The sequence below is a fragment of the Nelusetta ayraudi genome, unplaced genomic scaffold, assembly GCF_046127955.1.
Source record: "Nelusetta ayraudi isolate G7.1 ecotype Tasmania unplaced genomic scaffold, CSIRO-AGI_Nayr_v1 ptg000010l, whole genome shotgun sequence".
Lineage (NCBI taxonomy): Eukaryota > Metazoa > Chordata > Actinopteri > Tetraodontiformes > Monacanthidae > Nelusetta > Nelusetta ayraudi.
The window spans coordinates 1,552,867-1,573,428 of NW_027466060.1; the positions used below are offsets into that span (position 1 = coordinate 1,552,867).

At 44.7% G+C, this 20,562-nt stretch overlaps 3 protein-coding genes across 8 annotated transcripts; 2 read left to right on the forward strand and 1 right to left on the reverse strand.

The window, feature by feature from the left end:
- The first annotated feature begins 204 nt into the window (after nucleotides 1-204).
- Nucleotides 205-4,947, forward strand: qng1 (Q-nucleotide N-glycosylase 1). The gene is made up of 7 exons (XM_076019596.1): nucleotides 205-245; nucleotides 1,229-1,421; nucleotides 1,833-1,980; nucleotides 2,944-3,056; nucleotides 3,488-3,631; nucleotides 3,959-4,154; nucleotides 4,245-4,947. The coding sequence occupies exons 2-7, from the start codon at nucleotides 1,233-1,235 to the stop codon at nucleotides 4,472-4,474; spliced, it is 1,020 nt and encodes a 339-aa protein (XP_075875711.1). The 5' UTR covers nucleotides 205-245; nucleotides 1,229-1,232; the 3' UTR covers nucleotides 4,475-4,947.
- A 921-nt stretch (nucleotides 4,948-5,868) lies between these two features.
- Nucleotides 5,869-15,171, reverse strand: LOC142884114 (kinesin-like protein KIF27). Of its 6 annotated transcripts, none has more exons than XM_076019590.1 (16): nucleotides 14,931-15,171; nucleotides 13,723-14,071; nucleotides 12,901-13,098; nucleotides 11,568-12,541; nucleotides 10,924-11,067; nucleotides 10,638-10,814; nucleotides 10,361-10,551; nucleotides 9,913-10,034; nucleotides 9,644-9,781; nucleotides 9,206-9,459; nucleotides 8,756-8,815; nucleotides 8,486-8,653; nucleotides 8,189-8,368; nucleotides 7,877-8,101; nucleotides 7,344-7,542; nucleotides 5,869-6,646 (listed from the first exon to the last, which is right to left on the reverse strand). In XM_076019590.1, exons 1-16 carry the CDS (start codon nucleotides 15,129-15,131, stop codon nucleotides 6,063-6,065), a joined length of 4,164 nt encoding a protein of 1,387 aa, XP_075875705.1. In that variant the 5' UTR covers nucleotides 15,132-15,171; the 3' UTR covers nucleotides 5,869-6,062. The 6 variants fall into 6 exon arrangements, with proteins under 6 accessions (XP_075875705.1, XP_075875704.1, XP_075875703.1 ...); XM_076019589.1 differs by having other exon boundaries at nucleotides 7,877-8,104; nucleotides 8,486-8,650; nucleotides 14,931-15,168; XM_076019588.1 differs by having other exon boundaries at nucleotides 7,877-8,104; nucleotides 14,931-15,168.
- Nucleotides 15,172-15,780: 609 nt separating this feature from the next.
- Nucleotides 15,781-20,318, forward strand: gkap1 (G kinase anchoring protein 1). Its single transcript, XM_076019597.1, has 11 exons — nucleotides 15,781-16,070; nucleotides 16,408-16,566; nucleotides 16,739-16,816; nucleotides 16,916-17,051; nucleotides 17,200-17,228; nucleotides 17,410-17,571; nucleotides 18,241-18,327; nucleotides 18,715-18,778; nucleotides 18,877-18,947; nucleotides 19,030-19,107; nucleotides 19,844-20,318. Exons 1-11 carry the CDS (start codon nucleotides 15,822-15,824, stop codon nucleotides 19,883-19,885), a joined length of 1,155 nt encoding a protein of 384 aa, XP_075875712.1. The 5' UTR covers nucleotides 15,781-15,821; the 3' UTR covers nucleotides 19,886-20,318.
- The last annotated feature ends 244 nt before the right edge of the window (nucleotides 20,319-20,562 follow it).

Consider the following 20,562-nt stretch of genomic DNA (forward strand, 5'->3'; position numbering starts at 1 on the left):
TAGTGGTATTTTTAAGCAACACATTCTGTCTAAACGTCTCTCTATAAATACAAAAGAAACCCGAAGACATAATTGTGTCCAAAATAAATAAGAAATACATATATTACGTATTTAGCGTGTTTTCCGGTTTTCCAGTTTGCTTCTTCTGATAGGCTCATTCATTTGTCATACGTAGGCAACGGAGACTGTGATTGGTCAAAAACCGGGAAACAGGTAGTGGTAAGGCGAAGCAGCAAGACGTCGCGGTAATCTCAATTTTCTCTTCAATTCTGTGATAAATTAGGTTATATTGTTCTTCGTGTCAAGTTGAACTAATGAATTTACTCATTTGAAAAAAAAAAAAGCACACGTCTTGCATTCACACGGTCGCGTTACTAAATATGTTTTAAACAGTGGTTGGAAAATGCGACCCTCCAAGTTCCTACTCGCACTTTGCTCGAACAGACCTCACAGGTTGCTTGACAGACTCCTTGATCGTTGAACCTACTGGAAATCCTGTTTTTAAATCAACATCTAATAATCCTCTGACATCAAAGCATATTGAGCCATGGACCAAAAAGTAGCCCTTTAATTGACAAGCAAGGCGTACAAAAATGACGTTGTTGTGCAGGAATTGTGGTTTTTGGTGTGAATTTATACCGTCCTACCTTTTTTTTTTTTTTCCTAACACAGGTTTACCTTATTCGGTGTTCTATTTGTTGGACAAACTGATCTAATTGGTAATTTTAAACTTTAATTCATTACTTTGCCTTACTGTATAAAACAATTTATGCACTAATTGCACAACTAATTGCCTTTTTTTTCTTAGCTTTTAATGCTTATTCTGTGATATATTAATTTTCAAACTGATCACCAAGATAGTGAAATGAACGTCTTTATTAGTTTTGACCTTGAGACTCTGAGTCAGTTCTTTTACTACATTTTCAAGTCAACAAGTGTGTGTGTGTGTGTGTGTGTGTGTGTGTGTGTGTGTGTGTGTGTGTGTGTGTGTGTTTCTGTGTGTGATGCATTATGCAGTCTGCTCTTATTTATATGTGCAACAATGACAAATGATGTGATAGGAATAGTGTTCCTGTCATCTCACTGCCAGTCTTGTCTCGCTTTCACAACCAGAGAGTATGGAGACCAGCCTAGCGATGCTTCAGTTTTCACCATCTGAAAATTTTGCCCCGTACTAACAAATATACTTGTGTGCATCTTCTCACTGTGTGCATTTGCCTGTGTCCAGTTTCATGGCGGCCCCTCTGTTTCCTCGGGAGTCCGGCCAGTTCATTGCCGAACGGAGTAAGGATGTGTCTGTGGAGGAGGAGGGGGTGCAGAAGGCAGCAGAGATGCTCTACAGTCTGAGGCACACCGACCACCTGAATGCCACTGGCTGGAAGAAGGCAAACTCGTTGGCTCCTGTTGCCACCTCTGACCAGGTGAGTCCAGAGTTCATGAATGCATTTTCACATCATTCTCCACTTTACAGCCATTTTCCATAATAGAGGTGGGAGGTCCTGCTGATTTTATCGGACTGGTGAGCTTTAGATATTTTAAAAGAGTGCTCAGAGTACCTGTCTGAAAATTTTATGGGGAGATTTCAGATACATTTTATGAAGATTATAGCTAAACAAGCTGACCATCTTTCACGACTATTTGTCACATTTGTGGTCTCTAATAAAGGGAATCAAACATTCTAAGACACTTTCAAAATACGTTTTTCAAATATTGTTGATACTTTTTAAAGGACAGTTGCAAATAACACAGTCTTGGTCCAAAGTGTGTGGTACAATAATTATCTCCCTTCCTCAAGTTAAATTTCTCATTTCTGGATCTACATCTCTTCATAGGCTTTGAATTGGGTGTTTGTGGTCGACACCATGAACTTCTCCTTCTGGCCTGAAACGGACAGCGAACAGTGTGAGGTCACCTACAAAGGGACCACATACACAGGCTACATGACTCTGTGTGCTGCCATCACCAGGGCCATGGATGAAGGTATGGCCATGTACACTATCACACTGTCTCTTTGTTGGAGTTGAGGTGTTGTTTTGTTTTTTTACCTGTTGGTTTAGTTTTACAGCATAACGATTATTCCATTCAATAATTCAATCTCACTTTTTTGAAATGGGTACTCTGACTTGCACGCAGATACCAATTCATGCATTGTGAATTTTTGACATTTGCTATGCCTAAAATCATTTTGAGGATTTATTGAAATTGAATGTAAAATTCAGTTTAAAAAAAAAGAAAAAAAAAAAAAAAGATTTTATGATTGACAGGGTTAAATTCTCTGATCACTATAGATGAAATAATTGCTCTCGTGTTCCTGTTGCTTTGTTCAGCATGCCTCAGTATTGCACTGGTAATTGTGTAGATGTCCTTTACTTAAATGTGCACTCCGAGGAAGTTACTTATAGCCCTGAGCGCCTATTGAATCGCTAATTATCATGAACAGCTGTGAATATGAAACAGTTATGTCTTTTATGAAATATTGCTCTCAGTGTGTGGGCGGCGTTTCCTTTTAAACCCGAGAGCTGACAGCTTGAGATCAGAAGAATGAAAACGACTTTTGAGCCCGTTTGACAGAAATGGGCTACTGCACAATCACATCTGTGCTATTGTTGCACACCTTTACAGAAGTCATTTTCCGGGTTCCAGCTGTTCCCCCCCCCCCTTCACACATGTAGCGAGCCGCCGAGAAATGTAATCAAGTACAATTACTGAAGTACCCCGCTGCCGACAAATTCTGACACATTGTTGCATTTTCTGTTTCGTAATCACGTACCTGTGGTGCGTTAAAGTAATGGTGCAAGGGAGAACTAGCCCTTAATATCTGGTCAATGTGTGTTTTCTTCAAATAGTTTCACCTTGAATTATATTTACAAGGGAAGTAAAAGTCCTTGTTGTTTCCAGCATTACATCAGCCAAGGGTCTGAATGCTTTGTTTACCGTCTACAGGCGTAGCAATAACTGATCCAAAGTACTTCTCCCAGATGAGTTTGGAGGAGCTGGCACACGTCCTCCGCTCTGACAATAGCACCGCCATGCCGATGCTTCAGGAGCGCCACCAGGTGTGAACACTGGACTGAACATTTTCATTTCAAATTCTGTATGTCAGTCATTTGTAAAAGAAAATTTCATTAAAAAAAAAAAAACAACAACCAAAAAACACAATCCTGGAATCTAGAATGAAAGTGAGAAGAAAGAAGATGAATCTTATTTAAGATGCCCCTTTATCCTGAGAAATCATAAAAACGTAAAATAAAAAAAAACGTAAAAAATAAACCAAAAAAAAACACGTAATGTAGTCATACAGTATGTTCCTACATACCATATTGGGGTATGTATTTAATGAGTACATATGCCTCATACGTTTTTTGTAACACTGATGTATTTCAAATGTCATGTAACTGTGTAACACCTATTAGTCAAACCAGATTGCCTTTATGCATCCCTCTCCGGCCTAATTTGAATCGATGTCATACTGTGTTTTTCTAACAAGGTGCTGACTGAAGGCGGCCTCGTGCTGCTGCAACATGGAGGAAGCTTCAGGAGTTTTATCAGCCAAGCTGGGAATGACGCCCGGAGGATGGTGGAGCTCATTGTGGAGAAGATCCCGTCGTACAGGGACGAAGCTGCATATGAGGTGAGGGGCCCCACGTGGCGGAATCAGACACTTTCATGATTAAAAAGTTCCAGTAAGAACTTCAGATGACTTTTGAAGTCTAAGAACAGGTTGTCATGTGCTGAAATAATTGGAAATAATTTCCTACATCTTGGACAAGCGTTAGACGTGTCGTTTCAATTTTTCTAAGTCTCTTTTTAATCATTTTATGTAAAACAAAATTCATTTCACATGACGTCACTTGATGTGCATGACATTTTAGACCAGTTGGACATTTGCAATTCGAACCTGAGCTCCATCTGACGGACACAGTCACACTACCCCCCCCCCCCCCCTTTTCCTTTCCAGGGGAAGAGAATCTCATTCTACAAGCGAGCTCAGATCCTGGTGGCGGATTCCTGGGGCATCATGGAGGCCAGAGGGGAGGGAGACCTCGTCAACATGGACTGGCTCACCATGTTCGCAGACTACCGCGTCCCTCAGGCTCTCGTGCACCTCGGCGTGCTGCGCTACTCGGACGCGCTGATGCAGGCGCTGAAGAATGGTGAGAGCGGAACTTTTTCCCCCACCGGGAAACAAACATGAAACATCTCAAGCTGAGCGTTGTGGTCTTCTTCTGCTCCACCACCCCCAGGAGAGCTGCTCAGCCCAGGGGACAGGAGAGAGGTGGAGATCCGAGGCTGCTCCATTTGGTCCGTGGAGCTGATCAAAGAGCGCCTCTGCAAGCTCGTGCAAGAGAGGGACGGGCAAACCTGCGCCATCAACTCGGCAATCATCGACTTCTACCTGTGGCCCTACGCCAAGCAGCGCCACAAAGAGATGGCCCACATCCCCATACACCACACGCGCAGCGTGTACTACTGACGGGCTGCTAAGTGTGCAGCCCCGCCCCCAAACCCCCCTGGGATGAAGCCAAGCGGATCTCGGTGCCAAAATACACAACTAGTGGGTTGGTCGCTCCCCGAAATAGAAACAGTAGTCAAGCTTCTAGATTGCTCACCGGCTCATGCGTGAGGAAGGGGGTGATTTCTGGCCATTAGCAGGCAGTTAGAATGTTCAGTCACCCAGCGCCATCGCAAGTGTTACAAATGTTCACAACCTGTATTCAGACTTGCCGCTCTATAGGCGTCTTGAACTGTGAGTTATGGGACCGCACTAAAAATAAAACTGGGGATTGATTTTTGTTGAGTCGTCCAACTCAAAGAGACGAGAATCTGGAGTCCGCGATGAATCTCACTCCGCTTCAGGGCTCGACTCGGAGAACCTGAGCAGCGCCCTCCCTACCTGTCACACGCATTCATGTGTTTCAACCGTCAAATAAACGACGGCGCAAGCTCGCCAAGTGTGTGCAGAGTGTTAGTCGATTCACTTTTACATCGCTGAATATCTAATCCCATTACGCCCGAGTCGCTCTGCTGCCTGAGGCTGGCCTGCAGCTGGGCTTTTTGTCACATCGTGTCCCGTACGCCGCACAACACGTCGGCTTGGACCTGCGGCTCCTGCAGGCTTTTGAATTACACAGTGAAGGATTTGAATATTCCGTATAAAGGGTTAAACAAATGAGCAGTTAAGCGCCAAAGTATGTGCACTTCAATTTAAAATATTAATATGCCATGGAGGATGATGTAAATAAAAAAAGAACGAATACAGCGTTAAAAAAAAAAATCTGAATGATGCTCTTGAATAAGAGAAAGCATAGTTTGATTACAAATACATTACATTAATTTGTAATCAAGTGTTGAGAACTAAATGACGATGTTTATCTGATATGAAGCACTGTGTGCCATTTGACAGAAGCCTGGGGCTCACAGTTCCTCTTAGTTAATTGCTTCATTAAAAGCTGTTTGTGAGGACAGACCGCTTTAGCGTCGGTGACGTCCCGCAAAAAGCACTTTTACCAGCTACACACGTATATTTCGAGATATGTTTTAGGTTTAGAGGGGATGCGCACATGGGCCGCCTTGCTGCTCGATGTCAAAGTTGTGCCATGAATGCACTACCAAAACAAACCAGTGCAGGAGCTACATCTCCTCTTTAGTAAACACACTGGACCTCCATTGACTGAGCAAAAGGAAAGGCTCGAACAAATCTAGAGCAGTCGTCGTCCACTGAGCTGCAGTTGGGCACAGTAAGCTTCAAGAACGGTGTTGGAAAAAAATGAGTGAAGATTGCTTCATGTTCTCAGTAGAAAAAAAAAACTTGAACAGGTCCTTGATTGGCTGATACAAACATACTCAATAGACGGTGCTACAACAACAAACTGTACAATGCAAGGCGATTATTTTACAAATGAACAGCTATTCTAGGGCTGTGGAGTAAACCCATCCATTCACACAGATTCCGTATGTATTAAAAATTGTAAAATGCTGCAAACTATGTACAAAAGTGCTACAAAATTTCTCCTGGCGACTGACTTTTGATCAGCGTGACGCTGCTACTGCTGCTGCTGCCATCATTGGTAAGCCTTTCTGGACACCTCTATGGAGTCCTCTTGCAGGAACTCCCCGCTGGAAGCCTCGGAGCGACTCCTCGCCGAGACCTGCTGCTCACCGGGGAAGATCTGCTTCAGCTCCCTGCGGTGCAGACGCACCGGCGTCATGTCCTTCTTCTCAGGGTGAGGGTGGATCTCGGCGCCGTCTCCCCGCGACTGCATGTGTCTCTGGTTGCATTCCGGCACCTCTGACTTCTTGTCAGCGGCCGAGGAGCGATGGTGGGAGAGGTTTGGGTGCGTTTGTTTCATGGCGTGGGACGTGCCACACGTGATTTCGTCGTGGGCGAACGCCGCGGCGACGTGTGTCCTCTTGCGTTCCCCTTCCGTGCTCGTCTGGGCCTCTTTTTTCATTTCCTGCGTCTGCGCGTGTGCTTGTCCACTCCCCGCCGCGTTTAAGGGCTGATCGAGGGTGTGCGAGGAGTCATGGAGACGCTCTTTAAGTTTCTTTCGGAGCTGGCGGCTGGAGCTTTTGTAGAAGCACAGCTCTTTCTCCAGGTGCTGCAGTCGCTCTTGGACGGCCTGCTGGGCCTCCCCCGAAGAACCCTCTGAACACACACACACACACACACACACACACACTTGCTATTAATACCAGACAGAGATGAATAGAGATCATGACTCACATAGGGTTGGTAATAAGAAGTTACCTGAAGTGTCCTCAGGCCTGTTTTTATTATTATTATTATGAATAAGTGTCTACTTTGTCATTGTTTGTATCTATTAAATATTTTCAACGTGACCTCATAGAATAGAACAGAATGCCTTTATTAATCCCACATTGGTGAATTTTGCATAATTGCAACAACAGTATAGTGCAAAGAGAAGGAAAATTATATTCATTAAAAAAGAAATAAAATATTTATAGATATATTAAGATATAAGTCAGCCGGTCACCATTCCTATACATTAGAGAACAGGAAATCTCCACAAATGTTATACATTAATAATTAACCTAAACCAACTTGTTCACACTGTCCTAGGGTTAGGGTTACTTTAAATTTTTTCTTGAGTTTCTTGTTTCCCTAAGTACAGTGTTTCTGACTTGATGACTTTGTATGTAAAAAAAAAAAAAAAAAAGAGAGCGAGAGAGAGAGATACATCAATCAACAAAGACATGAGTTGAGATAGTGGAGGTGGAAGGCGTTTTGTCAAATCCCCCCGGCCGCTCCTCCATCACCACCATCACCACATCCACCTCTGGCCACCACTTATCTCCGCCCCTGGCCCCCCGCCTCCCCTCACCTTTCAGCTTGTGCAGCAGCAACTGGATGTCGCTCTGGTGTCTCTGGTGCTGCTGCGTCCGCCGGCGGTCGGCGTCCAGGATGACACGCCGCGTGGCCAGCTTCAGCTCCTTCAGCGACAGCTCTCCCTCGCCAACCCGAAGCTCCAGCTCCTTGCAGCGCAAACGCAAACGACGCTCGGCCTCGCGGAGGTGAACCACCTGGGGGAGGGAGGAAGGGAACCAGGCGGAGTGAAAACGGTGCAAAGGACGAGGTTTTAATCAGTCGTCACACTGTACCGAACCGTTTTCCTTTTGTTTTGCCTGGAGAAAGAATGGAGGAATTTGAAGGAAAATGGTCATTAAGCTTGAGTTTTATTACCCGAGCGCAGCTGCTCGCCATTTGGGGCAGCTTAAGATGCAGAGAGCTGAATGAAGAGGACACAGCACATATTTACAACATCCGTCTGCTGTCGAGGAAGCTTCAGGTTGAAGGAAGCGACACGTTTGGATGAGCTCCCATGTTTGTAGGCCTGCACGTGCACTGGGCTCTCACCCTGTTGAAGTATCTGGCGAGTAGCCGAGGAACCTCAGGTGGCGGGAGGCCCTCCAGCTTTCTGACCATGTCGGAGAGTTGGACCGGCTCCAGGCTCTGCAGCTGACTCAGCGACGTGTCCGAGGTGAGCAGCACCTTCTGCCGGTCCTGGATGGAGCGGTTCTTCAACTCCAGGTTTGCATCCAGAGCTTCGATGGCTTCCTCCAGCTGAAGGAGCGAATGCTCCTCCTGCCAGGAGACACAAAGGGAAGTCAAGAGACAATGTCTTGGAAGTATCTGGAAAAACACAGCGCCCACCCAGTCTGCCCTCACCTCAGCCCTGTGCGCTTTGCTGTCAATTGGCTGGTTGTGCAGCGAGTCCCCCCTGTTTTTCAGAACCAGCGTCTCCTCCTCAAGTTCTGCTCTGCCGGCTCCTCCGGCGCTGCTCCTCTGCTCCTGCTCCTCCAGGGAGCCCAAGTGCTCCACCACCTGCAGCAGGTCCTGGCTGTGGTTCTGATCGGTTGCAATTACGAAACAAAAACAGAAAAACAACGCCTTTAGGTTTCAGTTTAGATGCATAATATGTGCATATCAAATATCTCTTTATGGATACAAACACAACTTTCACACCTGACTAGAGCGCAGCATCTTCATCTCCAGAGTGTGTTTCTGCTGCAGACAGGCCTTCCTGCGCAGGAGCACTTCTTCTCTCCTCTTCAGCTCCTCCTCGAGCTCCTGAAGCTCCGCCCTCCTCTGGAGCACCATGTCTTCCTCCTTCTCCAGCCAGCTTCTTTCCTGCTGCCACAGTCAGCACAGTGAGGTTGAGGGGAGGAGATTTCGTGTGTAAAACACGCTGGCTGGCATTTCATAAGGATTCTGTTCTTTACGTCAATGTGTCACCTGTTCCATCGTCTTGTCCTGTTGATTGCATTTGGACTCAACTTCTTTTTCCCATTGCTCCTTTAAATAACAACACAGTGTTACACATTTACCAGCATTCAGTCATTGCATATGTAGTTTTACTCAAAAAAAAGAGTTCGGCCTCGTGAATCACATCCTCGGATCCTGTTTTTTTTATATTGTGGGATTACTAGGTTCATTAGTGTAAAGCAGTTTTTTGGAGAAAAATACTTTGTGCTGCTTTTCAGGTTTTCATTTATCATCCCAGACACCAAAGGAGCAGCCTCACGCCATCAGTTAAAACCTATGTGCTTGTGTCATTGTCAGTGTTAGGTAGTATTAGGTAGATCAATACACAGGATGACACAGCTTATGCATCCCCTTTCCCCATGCTTTGCCAAGAACCGGTTCACGTCGCTCGTTTTACTGGTAAATAATCTATTTTCTAACCCCGTTGTGGTGGAGAATGGTGTTGCCACCACTGGTGTGTCTCTGCTGCCTGAGGCTGGCCTGCAGCTGTGCTCTCTGCTGCCTCATGTGCTGCAGGCTGCACAACGCCTCGGCTTGGACCTGCTGGTTCTGCACGGACAGCCTGTTGAACACGCTGGCATCGCCGCCATCAACACAGTTTGTACCCATTTTGTCCACTGCCTGGGCTTCCTTGTCTGTCAGACAAATACAAACATTTGAAGATTCAGATACTCCTAGAGAGAAGAGTTTAAGAAATGAATGCATTGTCACAGACGTAGGTCGGTACCGCAATAAATTACTGGTCAGAGGTTTGGTGAAATTCTTGATTTGAGCTTAGTGCAAACGTGTCCTGGTCTGGAGTACACAAGCACACAGCAAAATAAATCAATCAATAAATAAAAAATCATGTAGGCGTACCAGTTTTGTCAAGCTCTTTGATGAGCGCTTCCTTCATCTGAATATTGACTGAAAGATCTCGGATCTGCCTTTGAGTCACGCTGTCTCTTAGTCTCGCCTGCTTGGTCTGGCTTTCCTGCTCACGCATTTCCTTTGTGTCTGAGAAAAGACAGCAAAGTGCAGCAGGAAAAGGGAAAAATAGTTTGGTCTTATTTGAATACTTGGAGAACTGCTGCCAGAGTCAGAGACTGGTGAGAAAGGCACAATAATCGCAAAGAGCAGAAATGTACCCAGTTCCTGGTGATGTCGTGCATGATGTCGTCCTTCACCAGACATCTGCTCTTCTCCAAAACCTTCCTCCTTTGAAGCCAATTTCCACTGCCGGCTGGTCCATGTACGGTTCAAAGAACGCCTGCAGGAAGTTCACGGTACACAAATGGGTATCCCTTAGAGGATACTAGACGTAGCCTCTCCCAACCAATGATAGTGTAGCATAGCCGATAAAATAATCGAATTAACCTTTTGTAAACAATATGCTGTAAGCATATTCGGTACGTCGCATAATGAGGATGGAAAATCTATAGATCTGTAATTAGACCACCATCTCCATCCGTCATTTTAATAATCATTATGATTTTTATAGTTCTTGTAGGGTGTCTAATATGCCACCTGCTGAAATGAAGTAGAATGAAAGCGTCATCTGTGCAAAGATAAGAGTTGCGATCCTCAGGCTTTTACCTAAATCCCGCTCTGTCGACAGACGTGTCCTCCTTGTCCCGTTGATCCCCAACTTTGCTCTCCTTCTGCTGCTCTATTTGCACACATTGTACCCGATTCTTTTCCTCAATCTCAGCAAACAGTAGATTGCTCTGCATCTTGAAGGCTGCCATCACCCTCTCCAGCGAGTAGGCCAGGGGACTGGAGTGAAACTGCCAACGCACATGGCGAAATTAATTGTGTGCACGGCAAGGACAGTTGATCGTGACAAAGACGTGAGTGATGAACAGCTACGTACCCTCCTGATCGGCCCGTATCTGCAGTTGTGTCCAATCAGAGGGACACTGTAGGGTCTCCTGTCTGAGGTCCTGGAAGCCCCTGCGTCCACTGACACTCCCGAGGATCCATCCGTAGAGACTGTGTGATTGCTGCGAAGACGAGTGATGAGAATCTGCTGGTCCACCAGATGCTCCGTCTGAATGGCAAAAACAAGCGCTTAATGTCGCCTAATTCTTCCTGAAGTAAAGTGTATGGGCACGCCAGCGGATGGTGGTGATTCCTCTCGTCAGGATCCTTTTGCTTACCTGAATACTGTTGCGTTTCTTTTCTTCCTCCAAGGCCTGAAGGTAGACTCTCTTCTCCTGGAGAAGTATCTCTATTTCTTTTTGGAACTGCTTCCGCTCAGCGTCCTTCTGCTCGTGTAACTTCTCCTCAGTGGTGAGGGCTTCCTAGCAGACAGACACACAGAAAGTGTTTGCAATGCTGTTATTTTTGTACGCATTATCTTTTACATCAGAAGAATGTTTTCATGCTTGGTCAAGCCTGAATTTCGAACCTTATTTCGAACCTTATGGGCAGCGTTGCATTAATTTTCTATTATAGAGTCAAAGTGGAGGATAGGGAGTCTTGGTATGACAGTGGGCAGTATACTGTGAACGTAATCACTATACATCGTGAATGGAAGAAGTGTTTTTTAAAACCCTCTTTATCAAATTTGAAGTAAATTATTTTATCAACACACAATTAGTATTTTCATTTTTATTTATGTATCTAAATAATACCTGTAAATGGTTAAATGAGGTTATTATCCAACTACAGTGACAAAATGAAAAACTAAATCAGCACAGCAGACTGGTCACATGACTTCTATTGTAATTGTTCAGTAATTCAGATTTTTTTTTTTTTTTAAAGACAAATTTTGCAACAACACTCCTCTATCCTGCGTTACCTTGCAGTTGTTCAGCTCTTCCCTGAGCTTCATCATAGCGGTGTGTTGGGGTTGACAGTCTCCTCCCTCGGAGTGGCCCTTGTTGTCAGCTGGCTGCTGGTGATTGACAGACGTCAGTCTGTCCTGCCAGTCCTGCAGCTGCTGTCTTAAAGAAAGGCCGATCCCGTGATGACTGGAGACATCAGCGAGGAGGCTGGCGGCTTCCTGAGCCAGGAGGTGGTACTGTGATGGTTCCCCTCGGATCAAATCCTCATCGTGATCAGACGTCGCCAGGCCGAGATGCGCCGCGCTCGCGCCGTTTGTGTGCCCTCGACCTGCCGCTATCTCCCTCTGCTTCTCCTTCAGCAGCTCTCTCAGCGTTCGGGCTTCAAACTCCAGCTCACTGATCCGCACCTCGCGCAGGTCCCATGCTGCCGGAGTGGAGTCCGACTCGGAGTGAGTGGATCCTGCCGCGGGACGGTTTTGAATGTGTCGCGCTTTGGATGCAAACTGCAGGACGCTGAGGGTCTCGGCGACGCTGTGGTGGGAGGGGCTGACGCAGGCCACGATGAGGGTGTGGGCGGTGCCTCCCAGCGCGTCGCGCAGGAGGCGGGTGATCTTGGCGTCGCGGTACGGAATGTGGGTGCTGTTGCAGCCGCTGCCGCGCCGGTTCCGGCCGGGGTCAGAGAGGGCGCGGATGACGTTCCCCAGAGCCAGCAGGCCCGTGTTGATGTTGATGGACTCTTTGAGCTGCGTACCAGTGTTGCCCGTTTTGGCCGCACGCTCGGAGCCCGCGAGGTCGACGAGGCAGAGTTTGGAGGAGACGGAGTGGTTGGGACAGGACTGGCTGAGCTGAAGTGTGAGGATGACGTGAGAGCGGCTGGAGTGCTCGTTCATCCCCGTGGCGCTGGTGTGCCGCAGGGCATTGCCCGTCTCCACGACGCTCAGCAGCTCCTCCGCTGAGGTGACCACAATCTCTTTGGCTCCCACCACCACTGAAATGCAACAACGGCACAAGTATGATTTAAGAAAACACTTGTGATGGTAGAATGGAAAAGATCGGTGACAAGCGCTGCAGGAATGCAACAGCCGCAAGGACCTTTCTTTTATTTGGGAATCAGTTTAAACCCTGCACAAGGGTTTTGAGAAATGTTACACAACACCACCTTAGTTATGTTATGTTGGGGTAGATAAGTATTTTAAATTAAGATCATTGGGGCTCAGGTATTAAAAACATTAACTGGAAGATGTGAACCACAGGACCAGATGTGTTTGGGGTTGATACTTAAAAAATTCTGTGACCAAACTGTCAGATTGTAAAGAAAATAATAATTTTGTAGCGTCGGCATGTTACCTGTGTTGCCCCTCTTATCCTCTCTGATGTGCAGCTCTTTCTGATTGGGATGCACGTCCAGCAGGTCCCTGAGCTCCTCTCTGTACAGCTCCATGTATGTCACCTTCACAATGGCCTCCACACGCTCACTGGCCCTCTTCTCCTCCAGAAACAAGAACACATCCTGGGCCACGCGGTCAATAAGGCCCCCCTCTTCATCTTGGAGAGGTTGTGGAAGGAAGGAGACACAAATATGTATGAATATACAACGACAAAAAGCATAGCGATGCGCTGGACATGCGTAAGGCAGAACGATGCAGGAGCAGGAATTTACTTTTTCTTGTTGTGACTTTCTGGGGACCAATTTACTGGCCAAATAAAGTACAAATACACTTAAAATAAATACCCACTCGCTATTGGTGATGTCAAGAAAAAGTCAGAACAATTGAAAGAAAGATGTAACAAATAACCTGACACAGCCAGACCAATAATTCACCTTTAAATTGTGGCTCACTTGATTATTATATGTGCTTGGTGTCAATTCCATTCACAGCAGAACGAAACTCCTCAAGCCAATCTTCTTGGCTGTTTGTCCCGCAGCCTACTTCTCATTGTTATCTCCCCCTGACTGCTTCAATAGCGTTGCAATTGCCCCCCCCCCCCTCCCGAAATTCATTCAACTGTACACTGAGTATTCAGTACCCTCAGTATTGAATTGTGAGCTAGTCTGGCTGTGGCCAGAAAGCAGGAACCGAGAAGGACACTGAAACTAATTCCAAAAACCTGCTTGAAATGTGTGTCTATCAAAACAATGGAGCTGCCACGTGCAAGTCTTCAACCTACCCATGTCTCCCCCCTTCAGTGTGTGTGTCTTCCCTGACCCTGTTTGTCCGTAGCAGAAGACGGTGGCGTTATAGCCGCCAATCAGGGTCTCCACCAACGGCTGTATGCAGGACTCATACACCTCATCCTGGGACGCCGCTGGTCCAAAGGTGTGGTCGAAGGAGAAAAGGCGGTCTGAGCCGAGCATCACTTGTGAAGAGCCCGGGACCTCCCGCAAACACACTTTGTGGTTGTGGAGGATCTCCCTTGGAAGGAGGGGGCGGATACGCACCGCCACCCGGACACACACCTCGTTCATGGTGCAGCCGGACAGACGTCTCTCGCGTCCTCCTGGTCGAACCAGCTGTCTCTAGAATCAGAGCATGCAAGTATTGTCAGTTTTGTGGTCTGTTGATGTGAGGAAAACAGATTCATTACTGCAGCTTGTATGGACGAGTTCATCTCAAAGAAAGATTCTGTGAAAAGTGAGCCAGCTAAAAAAAGAAGCCTTTTATTTGTGATTAAAGCCAATCTTCCATATGAAGGCGTGTTATCTGCAGACTTCACTAGATGTCAAAATTCCACTGTGTTTGTGTTTCCATGCCCCTTGTCTTTATTAATGGCAGTATTTCACATTCTGTGCAGTAAGAATAGTAGTGTTTTTCTTCTAGCAGTTCAGCTACACGGCTTTTTGTGGCATATAAAATTGACTTTCCACAATGTTAAACTTCCAGTTTTTGAGGTCCTATGGTTGGCAAGTTAAAAAAAAAAAATACACATAAAACAGCCTCATTATGCACCTATGGAATAATTATTGACATACAACAGACCAATAGATGTTCAATCATAGACTTTCAGTGAGATTGTTCCCCTCCTCCTCATCATTTTGTGTCAATTTTCTTCAGTTCTTCTCTTCAAATAGTGTCCTCCATTGTATTCTGACATCAGATGGCTTACCTCCACCCTACTTAGCATGGTTAGGATTTTTTTTTTGCCGCAATATTAATTTGAATGTACCCGAAACACAACCATTCCCACAATTAGATATCATCCAGCAATAACAACCGAGTGGTCTGCCGACGTTCTGTTTCTGTTTCCCAAAGCAGTTAAGTTTCACTTTTATCGCATCATCGGCAGCCTTTGTGAGTTTTGGAACTCATACTTGGATGTAAAATAAAGACATTTTATTCATACACATCATACGCACAAGCAAATCGAGTGATATTCACCTTGTGTATTGATTTCCCCGCTTTTGTTTGTCGTGTTAATGCTTTGTATTGTCCCCGCTCCCGTTTGTTGTTGCGTCCTTGTTGCCAGGGAAACCTGCAAAACCGCTTCGTAGGGGAGCGGACAGTTTTTCTTCTCTCAGGTGAACCGAGGTACACATGAAGACAGCGCCATCCCGTGGATGCGCTGTGCATCCCGGTCATACTCCCCAGAAGCAGTGACTGAGGAATAATGGCATCTTCGTTTTTCGAACCCTACGTCTTTCGATCAATAAGGAAATAGTGCAGCATGAACATGTGTTTTAATGTGCATGTGTATTAGGATGAAGGGATTTTACAAGATTTGTTTTAAAAACAAAAAGTGAAATAAAATTTTCCTCATTTATGGGGGGTGGGGAAGTTGCGCGTTTATTTCCTTTTTGGACCCACCGGGATACCGTACCAGATCAGCTCACCACTTGCAAGCAAACGGTCTCTCACAATACCTTGACAAACAGGTAAAAGTATTCTCCAGCAACTTATTTGTGGTCGCTGCTTCTTTACAACATGGTTGTGGTTTATGTTAGAGGAGAAAAATAAGGCCGTCGACTCATGGGGTTTTTATTCACAACCGTTCCACTTTTGCACTTATTTATAGGCTAACACAACCGGGAGCTAACAAGTTCTGCTGCTAGCTGTGTTGGGGATTGCGGTGCCGTAAAAATCACAACCTAATCATTTTGAGTTTTGAGATAAAGACTGTTGCTTTATCGTTGTATTACGCGTTCAAATGAGGGCTAGTGTGGCTTTTCTTTGTTCGTTCTCCTGGAGGCTTTCGTCAATTACCCGAACTGTCATTTGTCTCCCTTTTTTTTTTTTTTTTTTTTATTATTAGCCACTTCTTTTTTTGTCGCAATGGCATCATCTGCAATGATCGCTGTCCCGACCACGGCCTCCCGCTTCGCTCTGCTCCAGATCGACTCGGACTCAGACTCGGACGCATCTGATGCGGGGAAGAGCAATAGCAAAGGTGGACGGGACTCCTCTGGGAAGCCCCGGCCAGGCAAGTCTGGCGCAGCCGGGGCCAAAGGAGGTCACGGCACGGACAAGAAAAAAGACAAGAAGAAGAAGAAGAAGGAGCAGCAGCAGACCGAAGCCAACGAGGTGGGTTATAGTCGCGTTCGCAGACCCTCTGGTTTAGTGTTGCACACATGAGCAGCGATTGTGTCGCTTTGTTCGTGAGAAATGAAATCGAAAGTAACCGTGCGCAGGTTGATACTTTCGTTTTATTTCTCAGGTGTTGTTATTCCTATTCAGCCTACAGCCACACTGAAATTCACTCCCAAATGTGTCAAACCATAAAAGTCGCAGCTTACCATGCACGTGTCCACACCTGTCAAGATAGATATACTATAGTCTACACAACAATAGGGAAACAGATTTTTTATTTTTCTTCTCCCCAAAAGTCTCATGATCATTTATGTCATACATTTCCTTTCAGTTGCGTAACTTGGCTTTCAAGAAGATCCCTCAGAAGTCTGCCTCCACGTCGTCCTGCATGACTCTGTCAGGAATAGCCGGTGATCTCCTCAATCCGGAGTCAAGAGATCCAAATGCACCTTCAGAGGGCTGGCAACAGTGGAAGCAAAGGGATGACCAGGTATGAGAACATCTGTATGGCATTTATTTGGCTGGACAGCTGATCTTTCTTTAGTGTTTTCCTGGGAAGCAATGCAAGAGATGGGACAGCAAGCTGCGTCTTCCTGATATAACTACATCGCTCCTCAGATCGTTCCTCACTGTTGTCTTCTTTGTCACCCGATCCTCGACAGATGACCTCTGAACTGTACGAGGCTGACCTGGAAAAGGCCTTGATTTTAAGTAAACTGGAGTTTGAACAACAGAAGCAGGTATGGGCGGTGAAAGTGTGAGGATTTTTATAATACAAAATGTCTCAAAATGTTTGCGAACCACACAAAATAAATTTATTGACAAATTCTTCATCTTAGCAAAGCAACACAACCACGTCTTCGCCAAAGTCACGAGGAAAGGAGGGAGGCGGGAAGAAGGACAAGAAGAAAAACCAGCAGGTGAAAGATAAGAAGACGGTTTCATTACAGGACTTCCAGGCGGATGGCAGCGCAGGTGAGACAGACATTGTCATCTGTTTGCAGAACAATTCAACTCTGATTGAGCTGCAGCTTGAATTTCAACAGGCCTCCGGAATATAACTCTCTGTGTGTGTGTGTGTGTGTGTGTGTGTGTGTGTGTGTGTGTGTGTGTGTGTGTGCAGATCATTTGAGCAAGAAACAAGAGAAAGAGGTAAACTACTATTGTCCTCCCACATCCAAAATCTATAAATTCTGTTCCAATGTCGAAACAAAGTTGATAGCGCAGTACTTATTGTTTTTTTTGCGGGGGGCGTAGGGGAGGTTAAGGCTTGGCTTGAAGTATATTGTCCCTTTTTTTTTTTGTGAAAACATGAACTTGAATTCCACTCCAGGATGCCAGAACAGCTAACGTGGCCTTGGGAGCGGGGCAGGAGGAGCGTTTCTTCAACAAGCTGGAGGATGACGTCAGTCGGATCATCCAGCAGGAGAAGAGACGCGAGCAGTACACCAACAGTCACAGCCACGAAGTCATCACCAGCGCCGAGCACGAAGTGGTGAGCAGCCCAGTGAAAGCATGTCGTCACCAGTTTGAACTGCAGTACAAGAAATGATACCAATTGCAAAAAAAAAATTAAGTATATCTATTAATACTCAGGTCCAAACCATGTCACACTACATAGTATCTGTCTGATCATATATATTTTTCTTGAAAAAAATTGAATGCTGCACACTTGTAACCTTGTGCAAGTATCAAATTTATTTTGCGAGCTTTCAGTCTTTCTGACCTTCTTCAGGCATAGATGGACAACCAGTGAGTGTGGCTGTATGCAAAGGGGTGGCCATCACTTTACCTTATTGTGTGAATGCCAGACACCTGTGCAGGCATGGTAGAAGCCAACACAACCTCATGGACACTGTAATCCAACTGGGAAACTTGTAGTCCTGAGACAGGTATCGCCTTGTACAGGGTCGGATGAAACCAGGATACATACAGTATACAACATTACGGCATTGCGGCTGCTGTTATTTTTTGTCTTCTGAGTGTCCAGGTCTAGAACCAGCACCTCCTCAAAAAAGTCTACCCATGGATGAGCGGCTGCTTTTTTTCTACTAAAAGAAAAAATTGAATCAAATCGCTCAAGTGAAATGGTCCATTTCCACCACCAACTCGAAGGTAGTAAATTAAGCAGTTGATCCTGCTCTCTCTTTTCTTTCACTTTTAGGATCCACGAGCAGAGCAGCTGAAGTACGAGTTGGAGAAGAAAGATCAGGAAATTGAGAAGCTAAAGAAGACCATATCACAGTGGGAGGTCAGCGTTCAAAATCGTCTCCATCCATTTTTCACACCGATCTTTAGTGTAGCATCTGGATTATGCAAAATAGCTAAAGCAACACGTTAGTATAGATTCTATTATATAATTATTTTAGTCCCAACCTTTAACCTTTATTTTAGAATTGTAAGTTCCATTGAGGTTAAAAACCTCTTTTCCAAGGGAGTCCTGGCCAAGAGGCAGTTACAGTAAAATTATATATATATTAAAAAAAAAAAAAAAACCCGGTTACAATATGAAAAACTGTTACAGAATAAAAAAAACTGTTACAGTCAATTATCTATGCAGAGCCTCATACAAGACGGTTGTTGTCCTGCTCTCATATAATTCAGTGGTCAACAAGACTTTGATCTCTTAACTCTACAGGGAAAGTACAAAGAGGTCAAATCAAGAAATTCACAACTATTAAAGATGCTCCAGCAGGGAGAAAGTGAGTTGAGCCGTCGCTCCATTTTAATCTCGACTCGATTGAAGATTGGGTCGTCACTTTGTCTGACATGTCCGTTGTCTGTCACCTCCCTGCCCCAGTGAAAGACAAAGCAGAAATCCTTCTACAGGTGGAGGAGCTGCTACATATAAAAGAAGAACTGTCATCGCAGGTGAGTTAGAGTGGGATGGAAAATGAGAAAAGAGGAACATGGGTGTGCATGTTTGTGTGACTTTATCCTCCTTGTCGTGCAGGTAACGCTACTACATGGCGCTCTGGAACAAGAGCGCTCCAAAGTCAAAGGTCTGCAGACCGAACAGCCGAAACATCAGGTGAGACTCCATAAGATGCGGGTGTGTGTGTACGTGCGCAGTGACAAATGCTGCTGTTTTCAGCACCAAAACGTATTTATGATGTTATGATATTCAAATTAGCTTGGCATTTTTTTTTATTATTATTATTATTATTTTTTTTTTTTAACTTTGTCTGTTTTTCAGTATATAACAGAAATTTGTCTTCAACACAGCTTTAAAAAAAAGAAGACATATTCACATTCATATTCACATAAACACATTCACACAGATTTTCACTTTAGGTCTTGATGCCAAATACCGATTTCTTGCTTCTATCCAATGCAAACGTTTTTACATCATTCTTAACTGGGTCCAATTTTTTTGTCTGCTAAAATGTACTTGAAAAAGCGACCCATTTCTTCTGTCTATATTTACTACACCACTGTTTTAAACACCTTTCACTTGGCATTTTCGCAGTGTTTGCCAATGTTGAGTAATAATGGTCAGGTGACACAACAGCCGAGACACAAAACTGTCACCGCTGTCCATGGTGCTGGTGTTAGACATTGACGTTTCATTATTTGTTGTGTACTAATATACAGAGAGAAGTGCATTGCATTCATAAAAAAAAAAACACTTTGCCACACAGGTCCAAGAAAAACTTGAACCTATGCGATCAGGATCTCGTAATAAAGCGCACAGTCATTGTTATAAAACCTTGATCTTAAATTTGAATAATGTATCAATGAATAACTGTTTCCTCTCTGGTTAACAGGGAAACAAGAAAGGAAAAAAGGGCTCAGAGGCAGATCTATGAAGGCGTCCGAAGGGAAGCAAAACACCTTGACGGCAATTCAACAGAAATCAAGAAGAAAAAAATCAAGACAAACCTCACAATCAGGGCCTCCTCATTATATTTTGCTTAATGTTAGCAGATAAGACATGTTGCCATGCTAAAAAAAAACAACAAAACAACAACAATCAAAATGCACTCTCAAACAGAGCAGACTTTTATCACGCTACTAAACAACTTATGGGAATTGCTGAATTTAAGTTTGTGTTCAAATATCTTGGTTCACGGTGCTGCCCTCTACTGGCACGAGAGGCTAGTGTTTCTGTGATGCCGTTGCACGTGTGTGCCTCATATGTTTCTGTTTTTTAAATGCCAAAATGACAGATGTGATTTTTGGTTTTGCTTTTCCCTTATCTGTCAAGTATCTGATTAAAAAGTACCTTTTTTTTTCAGTTAACTTTGTCGTCTTTATCGTGTCCTTTTTTTTTTTAATTCCAAGTTTATAAAGGAATGGGTTTGAATTTTAGGATCATAGGACTGACGACATCATTTGAAATGTTGATTTTTGCTATGCCAGAACTGCATCCGAAGGAAATGATCGCTATTGTTATAACGTATAGAAATTACAATTAAAAAAAACAAAAACAAAAAAACTGTCCCGGTGAGGTAGTTGAGTTTATTGTAATCAGCTGTCTCTGCTG